General features: G+C 49.3%; 1 protein-coding gene across 3 annotated transcripts in view; it reads right to left on the reverse strand.

Moving 5' to 3' along the window:
* The window catches only part of LOC120941591 (alanine aminotransferase 2-like), a 50,329-nt gene extending 34,689 nt beyond the window's left edge, over window positions 1-15,640 (reverse strand). Inside the window, exons 1-5 of one of the 3 annotated variants that reach the window (XM_040355095.1) lie at window positions 15,512-15,640; window positions 13,674-13,801; window positions 5,823-5,912; window positions 4,035-4,143; window positions 2,440-2,573 (exon numbers count right to left, since the gene is read on the reverse strand). In XM_040355095.1, the coding sequence (XP_040211029.1) occupies window positions 2,440-2,573; window positions 4,035-4,143; window positions 5,823-5,912; window positions 13,674-13,796 (456 nt within the window). In that variant the 5' untranslated portion in view covers window positions 13,797-13,801; window positions 15,512-15,640. The other 2 variants (XM_040355096.1, XM_040355094.1) reach the window with 2 other exon arrangements.
* Between the last annotated feature and the right edge of the window lie 266 nt (window positions 15,641-15,906).

Below are 15,906 nucleotides of genomic sequence, written 5' to 3' on the forward strand. Positions count from 1 at the left end.
GGGTAGGCTGACAGAGGGGAGATGGGTTGGCAGAGGAGGAGTGGGCATAGAGGGGGTGGGTGCTGACAGAGGGGGGGTGGGCTGACAGAGGGGGGGTAGGCTGACAGAGGGGAGATGGGTTGGCAGAGGAGGAGTGGGCTGAGAGGGGGTGGGGGCTGACAGAGGGGGGTGGGCTGACAGAGGGGGGTAGGCTGACAGAGGGGAGATGTGTTGGCAGAGGAGGAGTGGGCTGAGAGGGGGTGGGTGCTGACAGAGGGGGGGTGGGCTGAAAGGGGGGGTGGGCTGAAAGGGGGGGGTGGGCTGACAGAGGGGGTGGGCTGTGGGCTGACAGAGGAGGGGTGGGCTGACAGAGGATGGGTGGGCTGACAAAGGGGGTGTGGGCTGCCTGACATAGAGGAGGATGGCTGACATAGAGGAGGTGGTTTGACAGAGGAGAATGGCTTAAACGGGGGGGGTAATGGTGACAGAGACCTCAGAAATACAAAGCGCCCTAGGCCGAGAGGCGGGTCTCCAGCAAGTGGTCACGACCAGCCGCATCCACACGTGACCAGCTCCGCCTCCGTCGATGATTTGCAGGGCGCTCGCAACACAAATGCCCTGTGATTGGCCAAACAGGGTCATGTGCGGCCGTACGCTGTGGAATTCTGGGACATGTAGTCATGATGCGAGGCTCGGATCATGACTCATGATGCGAGCCTCACATCATGACTACATGTCCCAGAATTCCACAGCGTGCGGCCGCACATGACCCTGTCCGGCCAATCACAGGGCTTTTGTATGGCTACCACCATACAGTCGACTTCATCAAAGGAAAAAAAAAAAAACGGCAGCGAGAGCGACACGGACGCCGGTATTTTGTGCCCTCCCCTAATGTTGCGCCCGGTGCGATACGCCAGTGCGTTCCGGTACGGGAAACCCACGTACTGGGCGCACAGAGAGGTGCTGGTACTCTCCAGGGCCATTTTTGGAAGTGGCGGTACTGAGTACCGCCGCGTTCCGGCCCAGTTAAAGCACTGGGTGTCAGAGAAAATGACCCGCATGCTGGAAAATGTATCTATTAGGAGCCTGTGACAAGGTGTATTGTGCACAGAAGTGGAAAAAAGTTTTGCTGAATGGATGTTCCTGTGCAATGGGAATTCTGCAAATGATGGGCAGTGCCGGGACAAGGTCATCCAGAGGCCAGGGCCAAATTGCGCCCCCCCCCCTTCCCCAAGACACATGAGCATTATGTGCCCCCCCCAAAACAATCACACACTAAACTACATACTTGTCCTCCCAGTACAAATTCACCCCCCCCCCGCTAAAATGCCCCCCTCCTGGCACAAATCTTTCCCCCCCAATCCCCTCCAGCTCAAACTCTCTCTCTCATCATATGCCCCCCAGCACAAATCCCCGCCCCCCCCCAAAAAAAAACGTTTTCCCTTCTAGCACAAATCCTCTTCCCTTCAAATTTCCCCTCTAAGGAAAAATCCCCCCCCCCACTCCAACCCCCCCCTTTAGCACAAATCCCCCCTCCAATTTGCTGCTCCTAGCACAAATACCCCCCCCCCAATCATCTCTATTAGCATATACACCCTCCCCCAAACAATTTCCCCCCTTAGCACAAATACCCCCACACCATATTACCTTTTCCAGCACAAATCCCCCCTCTTAGCACAAAACCTCTTCCTCCCCCCAAAAACAATCGCACACTAAACTGCATACTTGTCCTCCCAGTACAAATTGGCCCCACCCGCTGAAACCCCCCCTCATGGCACAAATCTTTGCCCCCTCCAATCCCCTCCAGCTCAAATCCTCTCTCTAATCAATATGCCCCCCAGCACAAATCCCCGCCCCAAAAAAATAAAAAAACATTTCCCTCCTAGCACAAACCCCCCCCCCCCCACTCCAAACCCCCCTCCCTTTGCACAAATCCCCCCTGCAATTTTCTGCTCCTAGCACACAATCATCTCTACTAGCATATACCCCCTCCCTGAAAAAATGTCCCTCCTCTTACCACAAAACCTCTTCCTCCACCCCCCTCTCTCAACACAACTCCCCCAAATCACTACTCCTAGACCACCTCCCAAAATTTCCCCTCTGAGCACAACCCCCCCCCCCCCCCTTTTAGCACAAATTGCTCTTTTCATATCCAGGCCTGATACTGCAAAGTTCTCTATCGCTTCATCAACCTTTTCTCTCTACCTCATGTTGATGTTGGTCGTATTGGGCAGAGAAATAAAGCATTTGGAAAATCTCATTCGCTGATTGAACATTCATTTACTACTCTACTCACTACAATCACCCTAGGCAACGATAAGAGGTAACTTAATATGCCAATCCCAAAACAACCAGCGGCTCCTGAGAGGGTAGCGCTACATATACGTAGAGGGGAATAAGTGCCACTAACAGAGTTCAGAGGTCGTCAGTGACTTAATCTTGTGCCACTCGTAGACTTACCAGAACGGCCTTCGATGTCCCCCCGGTCACTATAATATGCCGGGGGTCACTGGGGACTCCGCCGTCTCTCTGTTCGATGAACTTGGCGATCTTGGGGGGCATAACCCGACCGATGAAATTTGGATTGTAGCTGCCTGTGGAGACACAAAGAGAAATTTCTGGGCTTCAACCAATACAATTTTATATGTTGCTTTTTCTTAAAGGGATACAAAACACCCGTTAAAATTCAATGTTTAATAAAAGTAAAGATCAACTCACTTTTTGGTGAGACATAATGTACATGGCATAAGTAGCTTAGGCTCCTGTAGTCCAGCTGGGCAGTGGTGGTGGTCAGCAGTTCCCGGTGGCACTGGTGGTTCCGAGGCTGAAGACGGTCACACAACAAGCACGTCAGCGGTGATGGACTGGAGGCGTGGTGGAGCTCGCGTTCAGAGCATGCATTGTCCTTCATCAGCCATATGCCTGACGAAGGAGCACGCATGCTCCGAACGCGAGCTACACCACGCCTCTGGTCCGTTGACATGCTTGTTTTGTGACCATCTTCAGCCTCTGAACCATCGGAGCCACCGGGAACCGCTGACCACCACCGCTGCCCAGCTGGACTACAGGAGCCCAAGCTACTTACACGGGCGTCCGCACGCAGAACTTTTTACAGGGGGGGCATCATTTTAGGGTCACGCATGCACCGCCCCTTTTTCAACAATGTCATTATCACATTATCAGCCCTCAAAAAATCCACTCGCCCACTCGCATTTTGCGAGTGGATTTTGAGGGCTGGCGAGAAGGGCTGCCTGGGAGCCCGGGGGGGGGGGGGGGGCGAGCACCGCTGATCAGAGGGGAAGAGAGGAGAGCCGCCGGCTGGATGATCAGAGCAGGGAACATCACAGCTTTAATTTCAATAGCTGTGTGTTCCCCACGCCGTGCGCCGTCACATAAGCCCCTCCTTTTTTACCTTGATAGACATGTCACCATCCAATCCTAAGACAGGTGACATGTATCAAAGTTCCCTGGACAAGAGGAGGGGCTTATGTGACGGCGCGCCGCAGGGGAACACACAGCTATTGAAATGAAAGCTGTGATGTTCCCTGCTCTGATCATCCAGTCGACAGTTCTCTTCTCTTCCCATCCACAGGTAGGCTGCATTATGGGACACAGGCTGCATGGTGGGCACAGACTGCATGGGGCACAGGCTGCATTGGACACAGGCTGCATGGTGGGCAGGAGAGTCAGCACTCTCTCTACGTTGCAGATAGAGAAAGGAGCTGTGTGTTAGTGGGCATCCTGACTCTCCTGTAGTTCAAGGGAGGGGGCGAGCACTACACTCCACACCAGGGAGAAAGCCTTGCATTACTGTGTGGAGTTACAGACAGAAGAACAGGAAGTGAGGATTTCTCAGAAGAAATAAGGACATTTAAAAGCAAAATGGAAGGATGAGGTAAGTGAAGGAGGACTGCACTAAGGTAAAGGAAGCTATTTAGGAGGGAAAAAATTGTACATTTACAACCCCTTTAATGCTGCAGTAATGCATCTACTGTAAAAAGTGCTCCTATTTATGATCCCAGCCTGACGATCTACCCCAGAGGCCCCAGACTTACCCACTGATCCATTATCCAACTTCTTCAAGATCTCCCGTGCCCGATGCTTAGCGTCCTCTGCAAAGTGATCAGTGTCCAGCAGGTCCGGGTATGTACACAGAGCGACCACCTACAAAGAGAGAAATAGAGGTGACACCATTCCCAGCAGGTGGTGATATGATACTTAATGACATAACAATATTGTTCAGAAATAATCATGAAATTAACTATCATACATGCTGGGGGTGACAAAAGGCGACCGTCACCCCAGAAAGTTGGAAGGAGTGACCTGTGTGGGATTATGAATGGTGAACTGTAGGGGGTGGGGTGTTAGTACAATTCTCGGTTTGGCCACTAGATGGCGATCTCCTCTAAGATATACAGTTGCCAGAAAAAGTATGTGAACCCTTTTGGAATGATATGGATTTCTGCACAAATTGGTCATAAAATGTGATCTGATCTTCATCTAAGTCACAACAATAGACAATCACAGTCTGATTAAACTAATAATAACACACAAAGAATTATGTTACCATGTTTTTCTTGAACACACCATGTAACCATTCACAGTGCAGGTGGAAAGAGTATGTGAGCCCCTAGACCAGTGTTTCTCAACTCCAGTCCTCAAGGCGCCCCAACAGGTCATGTTTTCAGACATTCCATTATTTTGCACAGGTGATTTGATCAGTTTCACTGCCTTAGTAATTACCACAGCTGTTTCATCTGAGGGAAATCCAGAAAACATGACCTGTTGGGGCACCTTGAGGACTGGAGTTGAGAAACACTGCCCTAGACTAATGACATCTCCAAGAGCTAATTGGAGTGAGGCGTCAGCCAACTGGAGTCCAATCAATGAGATGAGATTGGAGGTGTTGGTTACAGCTGCCCTGCCCTATAAAAAAACACACACCAGTTCTGGGTTTGCTTTTCACAAGAAGCATTGCCTGATGTGAATGATGCCTCGCACAAAAGAGCTCTCAGAAGACCTACGATTAAGAATTGTTGATTTGCATAAAGCTGGAAAGGGTTATAAAAGTATCTCCAAAAGCCTTTCTGTTCATCAGTCCACGGTAAATACTCTGGGTTGTGAGACTTTGGTTTGGGAGGAGAGTCTAAGGAGCCTGGGGGTAAAGAGGAACCTAATGCCGCGTACAGACGATCGGAGATTCCGACAACAAAACCGTGGATTTTTTTCTGACGGAAAGTTGGCTCTAACTTGTCTTGCATACACACGGTCACACAAATGGTGCTCGGGAATTCCGTTCGTCAAGAACGCGGTGACGTACAAGATGAAAAATGAAGTTCAATAGGCAGTGCGGCTCTTCTGCTTGATTCCAAGCATGCATGGATTTTCGTGCGTCGGAATTGCATACAGTCGTTCGGAATTTCCGACAAGAACTTTTGTTGTCGGAAAAATTGAGAGCCAGTTCTCAAACATTTGTTGTCGGAAATTCCAACAGAAAAAGTCCGATGGAGCCTACACACGGTCGGAATATCCGACCAAAAGCTCACATCGAACATTTGTTGTCTGAAATTCCGATCGTGTGTACGCGGCAAAACTCTAGTTGAGCACCACAATCTGAAAACGTTATTTTTTTTTAAATTCAAAGCAAACCCCCCCCCCCCCCAATCCATCCATGCCTCCATGCTTTATTTTGTTGAGAAATCTCTTTAAAAAAACATCCCCCCCAGCATTTCTAGCTGCGGTCATCTTAAGTAAGGGCACAATCAGATGATGTTCCTCATGCCAGTGAATTGATCGATGATATGATTGGTGGGTGTTGGTAAATCCTAGCGCTGTCCCCTCACCTGTCTCAGGAAGGTGCGTGGTTTATGCCCCATGGCCTGCGGGTCCGCATAATGGCACTTTGTGATGCTCCGGAATGGCTTGATAATCCCCTGATGAAGAAAAAAATAATATTTAGATGTAACAGAAACTCTTCAGCCAACAATTATAATCTCCTATAGGATCCCTGTGGACATTTCTTGGGAAGAATCCCTTCGCTCCTATCCAGACACACTGCCCTCACTGCTCCGGTATGTTTTTAGTCATGGACAGCGAGGTGATGGGTGTTATCCCTGCTCACATATCCTGACCCCAGCCAGGGGGCGCCCTTTTCACTGCTAAGCGATATAAAGGCCAGTCCATCCAAGTCAGCGGTAGAAACTGGGGGGGTCATTTGTGACCTTACTTTTTTTTGTGATTCCTTTGGGGGAACCTCTCATAATGGACACATCAGGTGTGCAAACCCGGAAACTTAGCACAGGCATGGTGGGAACCCCTCATAATGGACACATCAGGTGTGCAGACCTAGGAACTCAGCGCAGGGATGGTGGGAACCCCTCATAATCGACACACAAGGTGTACAGACCTGGGAATTTAGTGCAGGGATGGTGGGAACCCCTCATAATGGGTACAGCAGATGTAAAACCATGGGAACCCAGCACAGGGATGGTGGGAAACTGCCATTCCACTCCTTGTCAGTGAGGTGTGCGGTTGCTAGTTCCTTAGCTCCTGTGCTCCCAGAGACCAGGGACTAGAGTTGCTTATCTGCCCCAGGAGGGATGCTGGATCCTGGGGAGAAGCCGGGCGGTGCCCCCCTGGATAGGCCTGTGGAAGATTCTGGGCCTAGCCAAAGGAGGGATGAGTCCCTGTCTGCCTTTAGACAGAGGACTGTCAGCAAGTTAAGGATGATTGAGAAGGAAGAGGAGAAGTTGATGATGGTCACGGTGGCTGAATTCAGAAAGAAAAAGCAGATTTTTGCTAAAATGTACAGCAAGAAAAGACCGGCTCTGAGGCCTGAGCTGAAGGACCTGGAGCAAGCTGTAAAGAAGCAGAAGGAATTTGTGTATTCTCTGAAGCAGAATAGTGGCATTTTTAAAGAGAAATATAAAATGAGGAGCGATTTAATCGCATGAGGAGGGTGAGGAGACCAGCGAGGAGATGCAGGTACAGACAGAGTCAGCAGTGAGTGAGAAGGTGGGCCCGGAGGATGAGCCCACCTGTTCAACACGTCAGGAATCTGCTGAGCCCTCAATGGCGGAGGCCTCTGTCCCCTTCCCACCCCAGCAATGTGGAAAATCTCAGGAGGGTGAAGGTTCTGGTATGCTGGAGTTTATCACCAAGCTGGAATCCCCTCCTGATGCGGCTTCCCCTGATGATGATAAGATGGACACCATTCCTAGCCCTGTGGAAGACAAAGATCCACCATAAAGTCTGCAACAACTGGGAAGAAATCTGACCCCACCATCAGCCATAACATCGCTGCGGTGACAACACAGCAAGCAGGTGCAGGTACAGTGTGTGTGCAAGATGGTGTGAACTTTAATGACAATGCATCTGCTAATAACTGTCAGCATCAGTCTGCAGAGAGGTCCATGGACAATACAGGGACTTTGCCTGGACCAGGCACAGCGGCTGTGAATAATGGAGGAGATGCTGGGTGCAGTAGTGCCACAACTCTGCAGGAGTCTGCAGTGGACAGGACTGGAGCTGTGTGTACAGAGCAAGGGGAGATGGCGGGTCCTGACTCTGCTGTCCCAGCTGAATCAGACTCTCTGCCAGCAAGTGTGAATGTGCCTAAGGACAGGACTGCAAATACTGGGAGTGGAAGGAAATCCTATGCTGGTGTTGCTGCTGCAGGATCTGGGAAGGGGGAAGGAGCATGGGAATGTTTTGCCTCCCTCCCTGTTCAAAAAGAGGAATGTAGTCCAGTTAAAATGGGAAGGCGGTGGGATCCCTCCACATAGGAGGGCGGTGGTGGATAGGATTTTACAGTTGGGGTTTACACCTGCGGATATTTTTGCCCTAAACAGTCCGGCGGGTTCCTATGAATACGATTTGTCCTTGCATCCTCCTGTCCAGTGATAAAGTGTTCTCTGTGTCAAGGAATAGGACATCTGGCAAAGGATTGTAATATCATCAGGTGTAATCTGTGCAATGCGGTGGGACATCCTTATAGTCAGTGTCCTGAGGCAATGCACAATAAGCCTGAGCTCATGAGGGAGTTCTTCCACCTGGACATGGAGGATGCTCAGAGCTCAGCAGCTGGAGTGTCTGTGAGTCCATATAAGTCTGTGCCAATTCTCAATGTGTCTATGTCTCCCCAGTCTGTGGTGCCCCAGTCTGTGCGTTTACCTAGTGTGCCCCTATCTTCCCAGTCTGATGTGCCCCAGTCTATGCCAATACCCAGTGTGTCAGTGTCTTCTCAGTCTGTAGGTAAGGTGTCAGTTGCAGACAATGTGTCCAATCCTTCTGTGTCTTCTAAAATTGCAGAGGCAGCAAGAGGTGCTGAGGCAGGTGCATCAAGTGCGGTGCCAGTCCCCCTCCCTCAACACTGCAGGGTTCCTTTTAAGGATCGTGGGGTGCAGAGGAGTGGGGAGGATGGTGAAGAGGCTGGCCTGGTGGTAGATAAGGGAAGGGAGTATGGGGGGGAGGGGGGTGAAGGGGAGGATAGGTGTGGGGAGGCTGTTGACTCCGGGTTGTCCAAGAATGATATGGAGTGGTTGGAGGATAAAAGGAGGAGAGGCAAAAGGAAGGTACAGTTACCTTAAGTCCTGAGGTTTTGCCTTTGGCGAATACATTTAAGGTACTGTCTGATGATGAAGATGATGTTGATGATGAATGGGACTCATTCGTTTCAGTATCCTCTATGGATGAAGAGTGCCAGTGTGCAACAAAGCGCGCTGGTTCTCCGGGGAGAGGGAGTAGCCAGGTTTGGAAACAGCTGTCCCAAGCTACTTTAATAGCAGTTCCCACTCATTTTATATAAAAGGCTTCATGCATGGTGATGTTCTTTAGTCTGGCTCTCCCGTAAGGATTAGGTTGTGTGCAATTTGGCTTGCACCGTTTATTATGTTCTTGTGTTTTTTGTATAGTCATATTCAATTATTTTGTAAATATGTTTTATTTATTATGATTTTATTGTATATAAGTTGTTGTTTGTAAGATTTTTCAATAAACAAAATTAACCCCTCATAATGGCCACAGCAGATGTAAAACCATGGGAACTCAGCACAGGGATGGTGGGAAACTGCCATTCCACTCCTTGTCAGTGAAGGGTGTGGTTGCTGGTTCCTTTGCTCCTGTGCTCCAGAGACCAGGGGCTAGAGTGGCTTCTCTGCCCCAGGAGGGATGCTGGATCCTGGGGAAGAGCCGGGCGGGGGCCCCCCTGGATAGGCCTGTGGAAGATTCTGGGCCTACCCAAAGGAAAGATGAGTCCCTGTCAGCCTTCAGACAGAGGACTGTCAGTAAGTTGAAGCGGATTGAGAAGGAGGAGGAGAAATTGATGGTTTTGATGGCCGAGTTCAGAAAGAAAAAACAGATCTGTGCTAAAGTATACAGTAAGAAAAGACCAGCTCTGAGGCCTGAGCTGAAGGACCTGGAACAAGCTGTGAGGAAACAGAAGGATTTGCTGTATTCTCTGAAGGAGAAGAGCGGAATATTTAAAAAAATATATAAGAATGAGGAGCGATTTAATCGCATGAGAAGAGGAGCCGCTTCATGCATGGAGGATGGGGAAGCCAGCGAGGAGATGCAGGTGCAGGCACCTCTGACATTCGCTGAGCCCTCTGCCCCCTTCACACCCCAGCAATGTGGCACATCTCAGGAGGGTGAAGGTCCTGCCATGCTGGATTTCATAACCAAGTTGGAATCCCCTCCAGATGCGGCTTCCTCGGATGGTGATGTCAAGATGGACACCGTTTCTAGTCCTGTGGAGAGAGCAAGATCCACCATGGAGTCTGCAGCAGCTGAGGGAAGCTCTGATCCCAGCCATAAAGTCGCACAGGTGACAACCCAGCAAGCAGGTACAGTGTGTGTGCAAGATGGTGGTGGGAACTTTATTAATGACAATAAGCTTGCTGAGGGTTGTAGTGCTGCAGGCAGTCAGCCCATAGACAATGTACAGCATACACCTGATAAAAACTGCCAGTCTGCAGAAAGGTCCATGGACAATACAGGGACTTTGCCTGGACCAGGCACAGCGGCTGTACCTGCGAATGATGGAGGTGATGCTGGGTGCAGTAGTGCCACAACTCTGCAGAAGTCTGCATTGGACAGGACTGGAGCTGTGTGTACAGAGCGGGGGGAGGGGGTGGGTCCTGCCTCTGCTAATACAATCCCAGCTAAATCAGACGCTTTGCCGGCAGGTGTGACTGTGTCTAGGGACAGGACTGCAAGTACTGGGGGTGGAAGGAAATCCTATGCTGGTGTTGCTGCTGCAGGATCTGGGAAGGGGGAACAAGCAGGGAAGGAGCATGGGAATGGGTTGTCTTCCTCCCTGTTTAAAAGGAGGAATGTTGTGCAGCTGAGGTGGGAAGGCGGTGGAATCCCCCCACACAGGAGGGCGGTGGTGGATAAGATTCTGCAGATGGGGTTCACGCCCGCAGATATCTTCGCCCTGATCAGTCCGGCAGGTTCCTATGAGTATGATTTGTCCTTTCTCCGCCCGGAGTCTTTGGACATTTTTTGGGAGAAATATGAACACGTGTGTAGGGGCCTGCCGGACTGGAAGGGGCTCATGCCCAAACTTGTCTCCCGCCAGCCACTCATTAAAGTGGTCACGATTCTGGTCCGCAATGAGTCCATATCACCGGGGGATTTATGTATATGGCTGAGGAGGTATGGAGACGTCCTGGGCCCCCTAAAGAAGATTCTGGATGACCGGGGAATATGGACGGGGGGATGGTCTGCTCAGTTGAAACTAAAAGTCATTGACCATGTCGTCCAGCATCTGCCATCATCAGCTTTCCTGGGGAGGGACAGGCTGACCATATTTTATCCGGGCCAGCCAAAGCTCTGCAATAAATGTGGAGACAAAAGTCACCTTGCGTCCTCCTGTCCAGTGATGAAGTGCTCTCTGTGCCAGGGTATAGGACATCTGGCTAAGGATTGTAACATCATAAGGTGCAATCTGTGCAATGCGGTGGGACATCCTTATAGTCAGTGTCCTGAGGCAATGCACAATAAGCCTGAGCTCATGAGGGAGTTCTTCCGCCTGGACATGGAGGATGCTCGGAGCTCAACAGCTGGTGGGCCTGTGAGTCCATCTGAGTCTGTGCCAATTCCCAATGTGTCCGTGGTGCCCCAGACTGTGCCAATTCCCAATGTGTCCGTGGTGCCCCAGACTGTGCCAATTCCCAATGTGTCAGTGTCTTCCCAGTCTGTAAGTAAGGTGTCAGTTGCAGAGAATGTGTCCAATCCTTCTGTGTCTTCTAAAATTGCAGAGGCAGCAAGAGGTGCTGGTGCATCAGGTGCGGTGCCAGTCCCCCTCCCTCGATGCTGCAGGGTTCCTGTTAAGGATCGTGGGGTGCAGAGGAGTGGGGAGGATGGTGAAGAGGCTGGCCTGGGGGTAGATAAGGGAAGGGAGTATGGGGAGGGGGGTGAAGGGTGTGGGGAGGCTGCTGACTCCGGGTTGTCCAAGGATGATATGGAGTGGTTGGAGGATAAAAGGAGGAGAGGCAAAAAGAAGGGGAAAAAAGGAGGTACAGTTACCTTAAGTCCTGAGGTTTTGCCTTTGGCGAATAAATTTAAGGTGCTGTCTGATGATGACTATGAATGGGACTCGTTCAGTTCTGCATCCTCTATGGATGAAGAGTGCCAGGGTGCAACGAAGCGCGCTGGTTCTCCAGGGAGAGGGAGTAGCCAGGCTGGGAAACAGCCTCAGCCACCTTAATGGCAGTTCCCACTCACTTTATATAAAAGGTGACATGCATGGTGATGCTCTTTAGTCTGGCTCTCCCGTAGGGATTATGTTGTGCGCAATTTGGTTTGCACCGTTTATTATGTTCTTGTGTTTGTTTCTGTTTTGTATAGTCATATTCAATTATTTTGTAAATATGTTTTATTTATTATGGTTTTATTGTATATAAGTTGTTGTTTGTAAGATTTTTTCAATAAACAAAATTAACCCTCTTGATGGGCAAACCAGGCATGCAGATTTGGTATGCAGAATTGTGGATGGTAGGAACCCTGCACAATAGGTACAGCAGATACACAGACCCATAAACTCAAAGCAAGGATGGTGGGAACTCCTTGCATTCTGAATTAAAATATATAAACTGTTGGTGAGGTGCTTTGGTCTGTTTGATCACTTTTAAGATTGAAGGATGGATAAAAGTAGAGGACATTGCTATAAAATTGTCCCATGTATATCTAGCTATAGCATACAAACCATCTGTCCCAGATTTGCTGTTTATGTTGGGTGGAGCCTTTACTGAGCCTATACGGGAAAATCCCCATTGGAAGAGCCTTTGTGCTGACTGGAGCCATTACAAAGCCTGTACAGGATAGATCCTCATGGGAGGGCCTTTATGCTGGGTGGGTGGAGCCATTACAAAGCCTATACAGGATAAATCTTCATAGGAGGAGCCTTTATTTTGGGTGGAGCCATTACAAAACCTGTACAGGATAGATCCTTATAGGGGGGCCTTTATGCTTGTTGGGTGGAGCCATTACAAAGCCTATACAGCATAAATCCTCAGAGAACGAGCCTTTATGTTGGGTGGAGCCATTACAAAATCTATACAGGATAGATCCTTATAGGGGGGCCTTTATTGTTGAGTGGAGCCATTACAAAGCCTATACAGCATAAATCCTCAGAGAACGAGCCTTTATGTTGGGTGGAGCCATTACAAAACCTGTACAGGATGGATCCTTATATGAGGGCCTTTATGCTTGTTGGGTGGAGCCATTACAAAGCCTATACAGGATAAATCCTCAGAGAAGGAGCCTTTATGCTGGGTGGAGACATTACAAAACCTGTACAGGATAGATCCTTATAGGGGGCCTTTATGCTGGGTGGTAGGAGCCATTACAAAGCCTATACAGGATAAATCCTCACAGGAGGAGCCTTTATGTTGGGTGGAGCCATTACAAAACCTGCACAGGATAAATTATTATGGGGGGGCTTTCTGCTGGGTGAGTGGAGTCATTAGAAAACCTGTATAGGATAAATACTTATAGGGGGAGCTTTATGCTTGTTGGGTGGAGCCATTACAAAGCCTATACAGGATAAATACTCAGAGAACGAGCCTTTATGTTGGGTGGAGCCATTACAAAACCTGTACAGGATAGATCCTTATAGGGGGCCTTTTTTCTGGGTGGGTGGAGCCATTACAAAGCCTATACAGGATAAATACTCATAGGAGGATCCTTTATGTTGGGTGGAGCCATTACAAACCTGTACAGGATAAATCCTTATGGGGGGGCTTTATGCTGGGTGGAGCCATATATACAGGATAAATCCCCATTGGAAGAGGCTTCATGCTAACCGGAGCCATTACAAAGCATGTACAGGATAGATCCTCATATGAGGGCCTATATGCTGGGTGGGTGGAGCCATTACAAAGCCTATACAGGATAAATCCTCATATGAGGAGAATTTATGTTGGGTGGAGCCACTACTGAGCCTATACATAATAAATCCTTATTGAAGGAAACATTACTGAGTCTATGCAAAATAAATCCTCAAAGAAGGAGCCATAAAGTTGGGTGGAGCCATTACTGAGCCTGCAAAGGAGAAATCCGTATAGGAAGAGTTTTTATGTTGGGTGGAGCCATGAACAATTACTGAGACTGGGTGTGTCCTGAAATTCATGGATTCAATTCATATTTTTAACCTTACCCCAGGCAATCATCTCACCCGTCCGTTGTCATACCTGATTGATCTCCTTCTGCATCTCCACCGCTCGGGCTGACACTGACCCCTGAACTGGGACCCTCACATGGAGGACTGCCTGGTTCATGGTCTCCAGGTTCAGGAGTCGCTTCCCAGGCGCCATTTTTCCTGCAGTCAAAAATAGGAAGGCCACATGTTAGAAAATATACAGTGCCTTGAAGAAGTATTCATACCCCTTGATTCCGATAAGCCCCCCGCCCGCAGACCCGACAACCAAAGGCCAGGGTTGTTGGCAAGAGGCCCTATCCTCATCAACATGGGGACAGGGTGCTTTGGGGTCGGGGGCCGCCCATGTTGAGGGCATGCAGCCTGGTATGGTTCAGGAGGGGGGGCGCTTGTTCGTCCCCACCTCCTTTCCTGACTGGCCGGGCTGCGTGCTCGGATAAGGGTCTGGTATGGATTTTGGGGGACCCTCACATGTTTTTTTTATTTAAAATTTGGCGTAGGGGTTCCGGTCAAAATCCATACCAGACCTAAGGGCCTGGTATGCTCATGGAGGGGAACCCATGCCGTTTTTTTTTTTTAAATTTGGCGTGGAGTTCCCCCTCATGATAACAGCGGCGAGACTTCCCTCCCCTCTCCAAGGTCATCAAATCCTCAGCTAAAACAAACGGATCTGCTGAACAGCTGATTGAGAACTTGGCAAAGAAAACGCAACGCACTAGTGTGAATCCGGCGTTAGGGGGAGAGGCAATGGGTGTGTCCTAGCCTGCATACTTTTGCTGATAGGTGTCCCTCATTCCTATCCAAAAAAAGTTGAAGCATAGAAAACACAGTGATCTGTCATAAAAAGAAGAGGCCGGTAAATTACATATTTACAAGCACCTTCCTTGGTCTCCATCCTGAACTATCCCCCTGTGTGCCCGCAGCAACAGCCAGTGGGAGAAGAGAGGGGAAAAGCCTGCAGTGCTGTGGGGAGGAGGGTGTGTGGACACAGGGGTAGGGAGTCCGGGCAGCAGGGGGAATCTGCACCACACGGGGGGATTAGGGTGTGCCCAGGCACACCCGGCACATCTCGTATGCACACCTATGCGTATGGCCACCTTTAAATGGCAGCAAAATTTGCTCTGCATTATCAGAACCTGCCTGAACAATCTGCTTCATGTACAGCCAATCGGTTCTGCCTGTTTGGCAATTTTAAGAACTAAGAAGGAATATAAAAAATAAAAAAACAAAAGGACACTACACACCAAAATGAGTAAACTACAAATTTATTGAGCAATGGGCTCAAGATCAACAGCATAAATACCCTAACATTTCCCATATTATCCTAACAACCAGAGCCGATCCGCCCTATCTACCCCCCCCCCCCCCCGCTTCTAAATTTCAGGTGGTTCTCTGCTCCAGGAGGCCCATGCCTAATGGCGGCCCTGCTCACCTGTAGTTCAGCAGTGACACCGCTATGACTATGCATATAGCTCAGCAGTCAATCCATTATAATCTCACCTTTAGATTAGTAGTGACATCACTATGACTGTACATGTAGTTCAGTGTCAGTCCGGTATGATCTCACCTGTATCTCAGCAGTCACCCCGCTATGTCTGTACATGTAGTTCAGCAGTCAGTCCGGTATGATCTCACCTGTATCTCAGCAGTCACCCCGCTATGTCTGTACATGTAGTTCAGCAGTCACCCCGCTATGTCTGTACATGTAGTTCAGCAGTCAGTCCAGTATGATCTCACCTGTATCTCAGCAGTCACCCCGCTATGTCTGTACATGTAGTTCAGCAGTCACCCCGCTATGTCTGTACATGTAGTTCAGCAGTCACCCCGCTATGACTGTACATGTAGTTCAGCGTCAGTCCGGTATGATCTCACCTGTAACTCAGCAGTCACCCCGCTATGACCGTACATGTAGTTTGGTGGAAAGGTAATAAATATCAGTGAAGCATTAAATGCTAAGATAAGTCTTGTGTGTGTCGGTCGGGTTATTGTATAATCCAGAGAAAAGACACCTATTAACTGACGGAGTCGGGATCATCGTATATGTTCAGCACATAAATTCCACATTCCATGTATGGCCGTCCTGACCTCTTCTAATGGTGTCAGATCTGTAAAGCAAATGTGATGGAGGTGGACTAAAAAAACAATAGAATAGAGAATGTAAACTTTACAACATGAATATTAGTAGATATGGTAGCCATGTGTTCAGATTGAATGCCCAATCCTGTACTAGAAATTAAATACGTTTACTCCCCCGGAATACGGGAGCT

Source organism: Rana temporaria, chromosome 5 (genome assembly GCF_905171775.1).
Source record: "Rana temporaria chromosome 5, aRanTem1.1, whole genome shotgun sequence".
Taxonomy (NCBI): domain Eukaryota; kingdom Metazoa; phylum Chordata; class Amphibia; order Anura; family Ranidae; genus Rana; species Rana temporaria.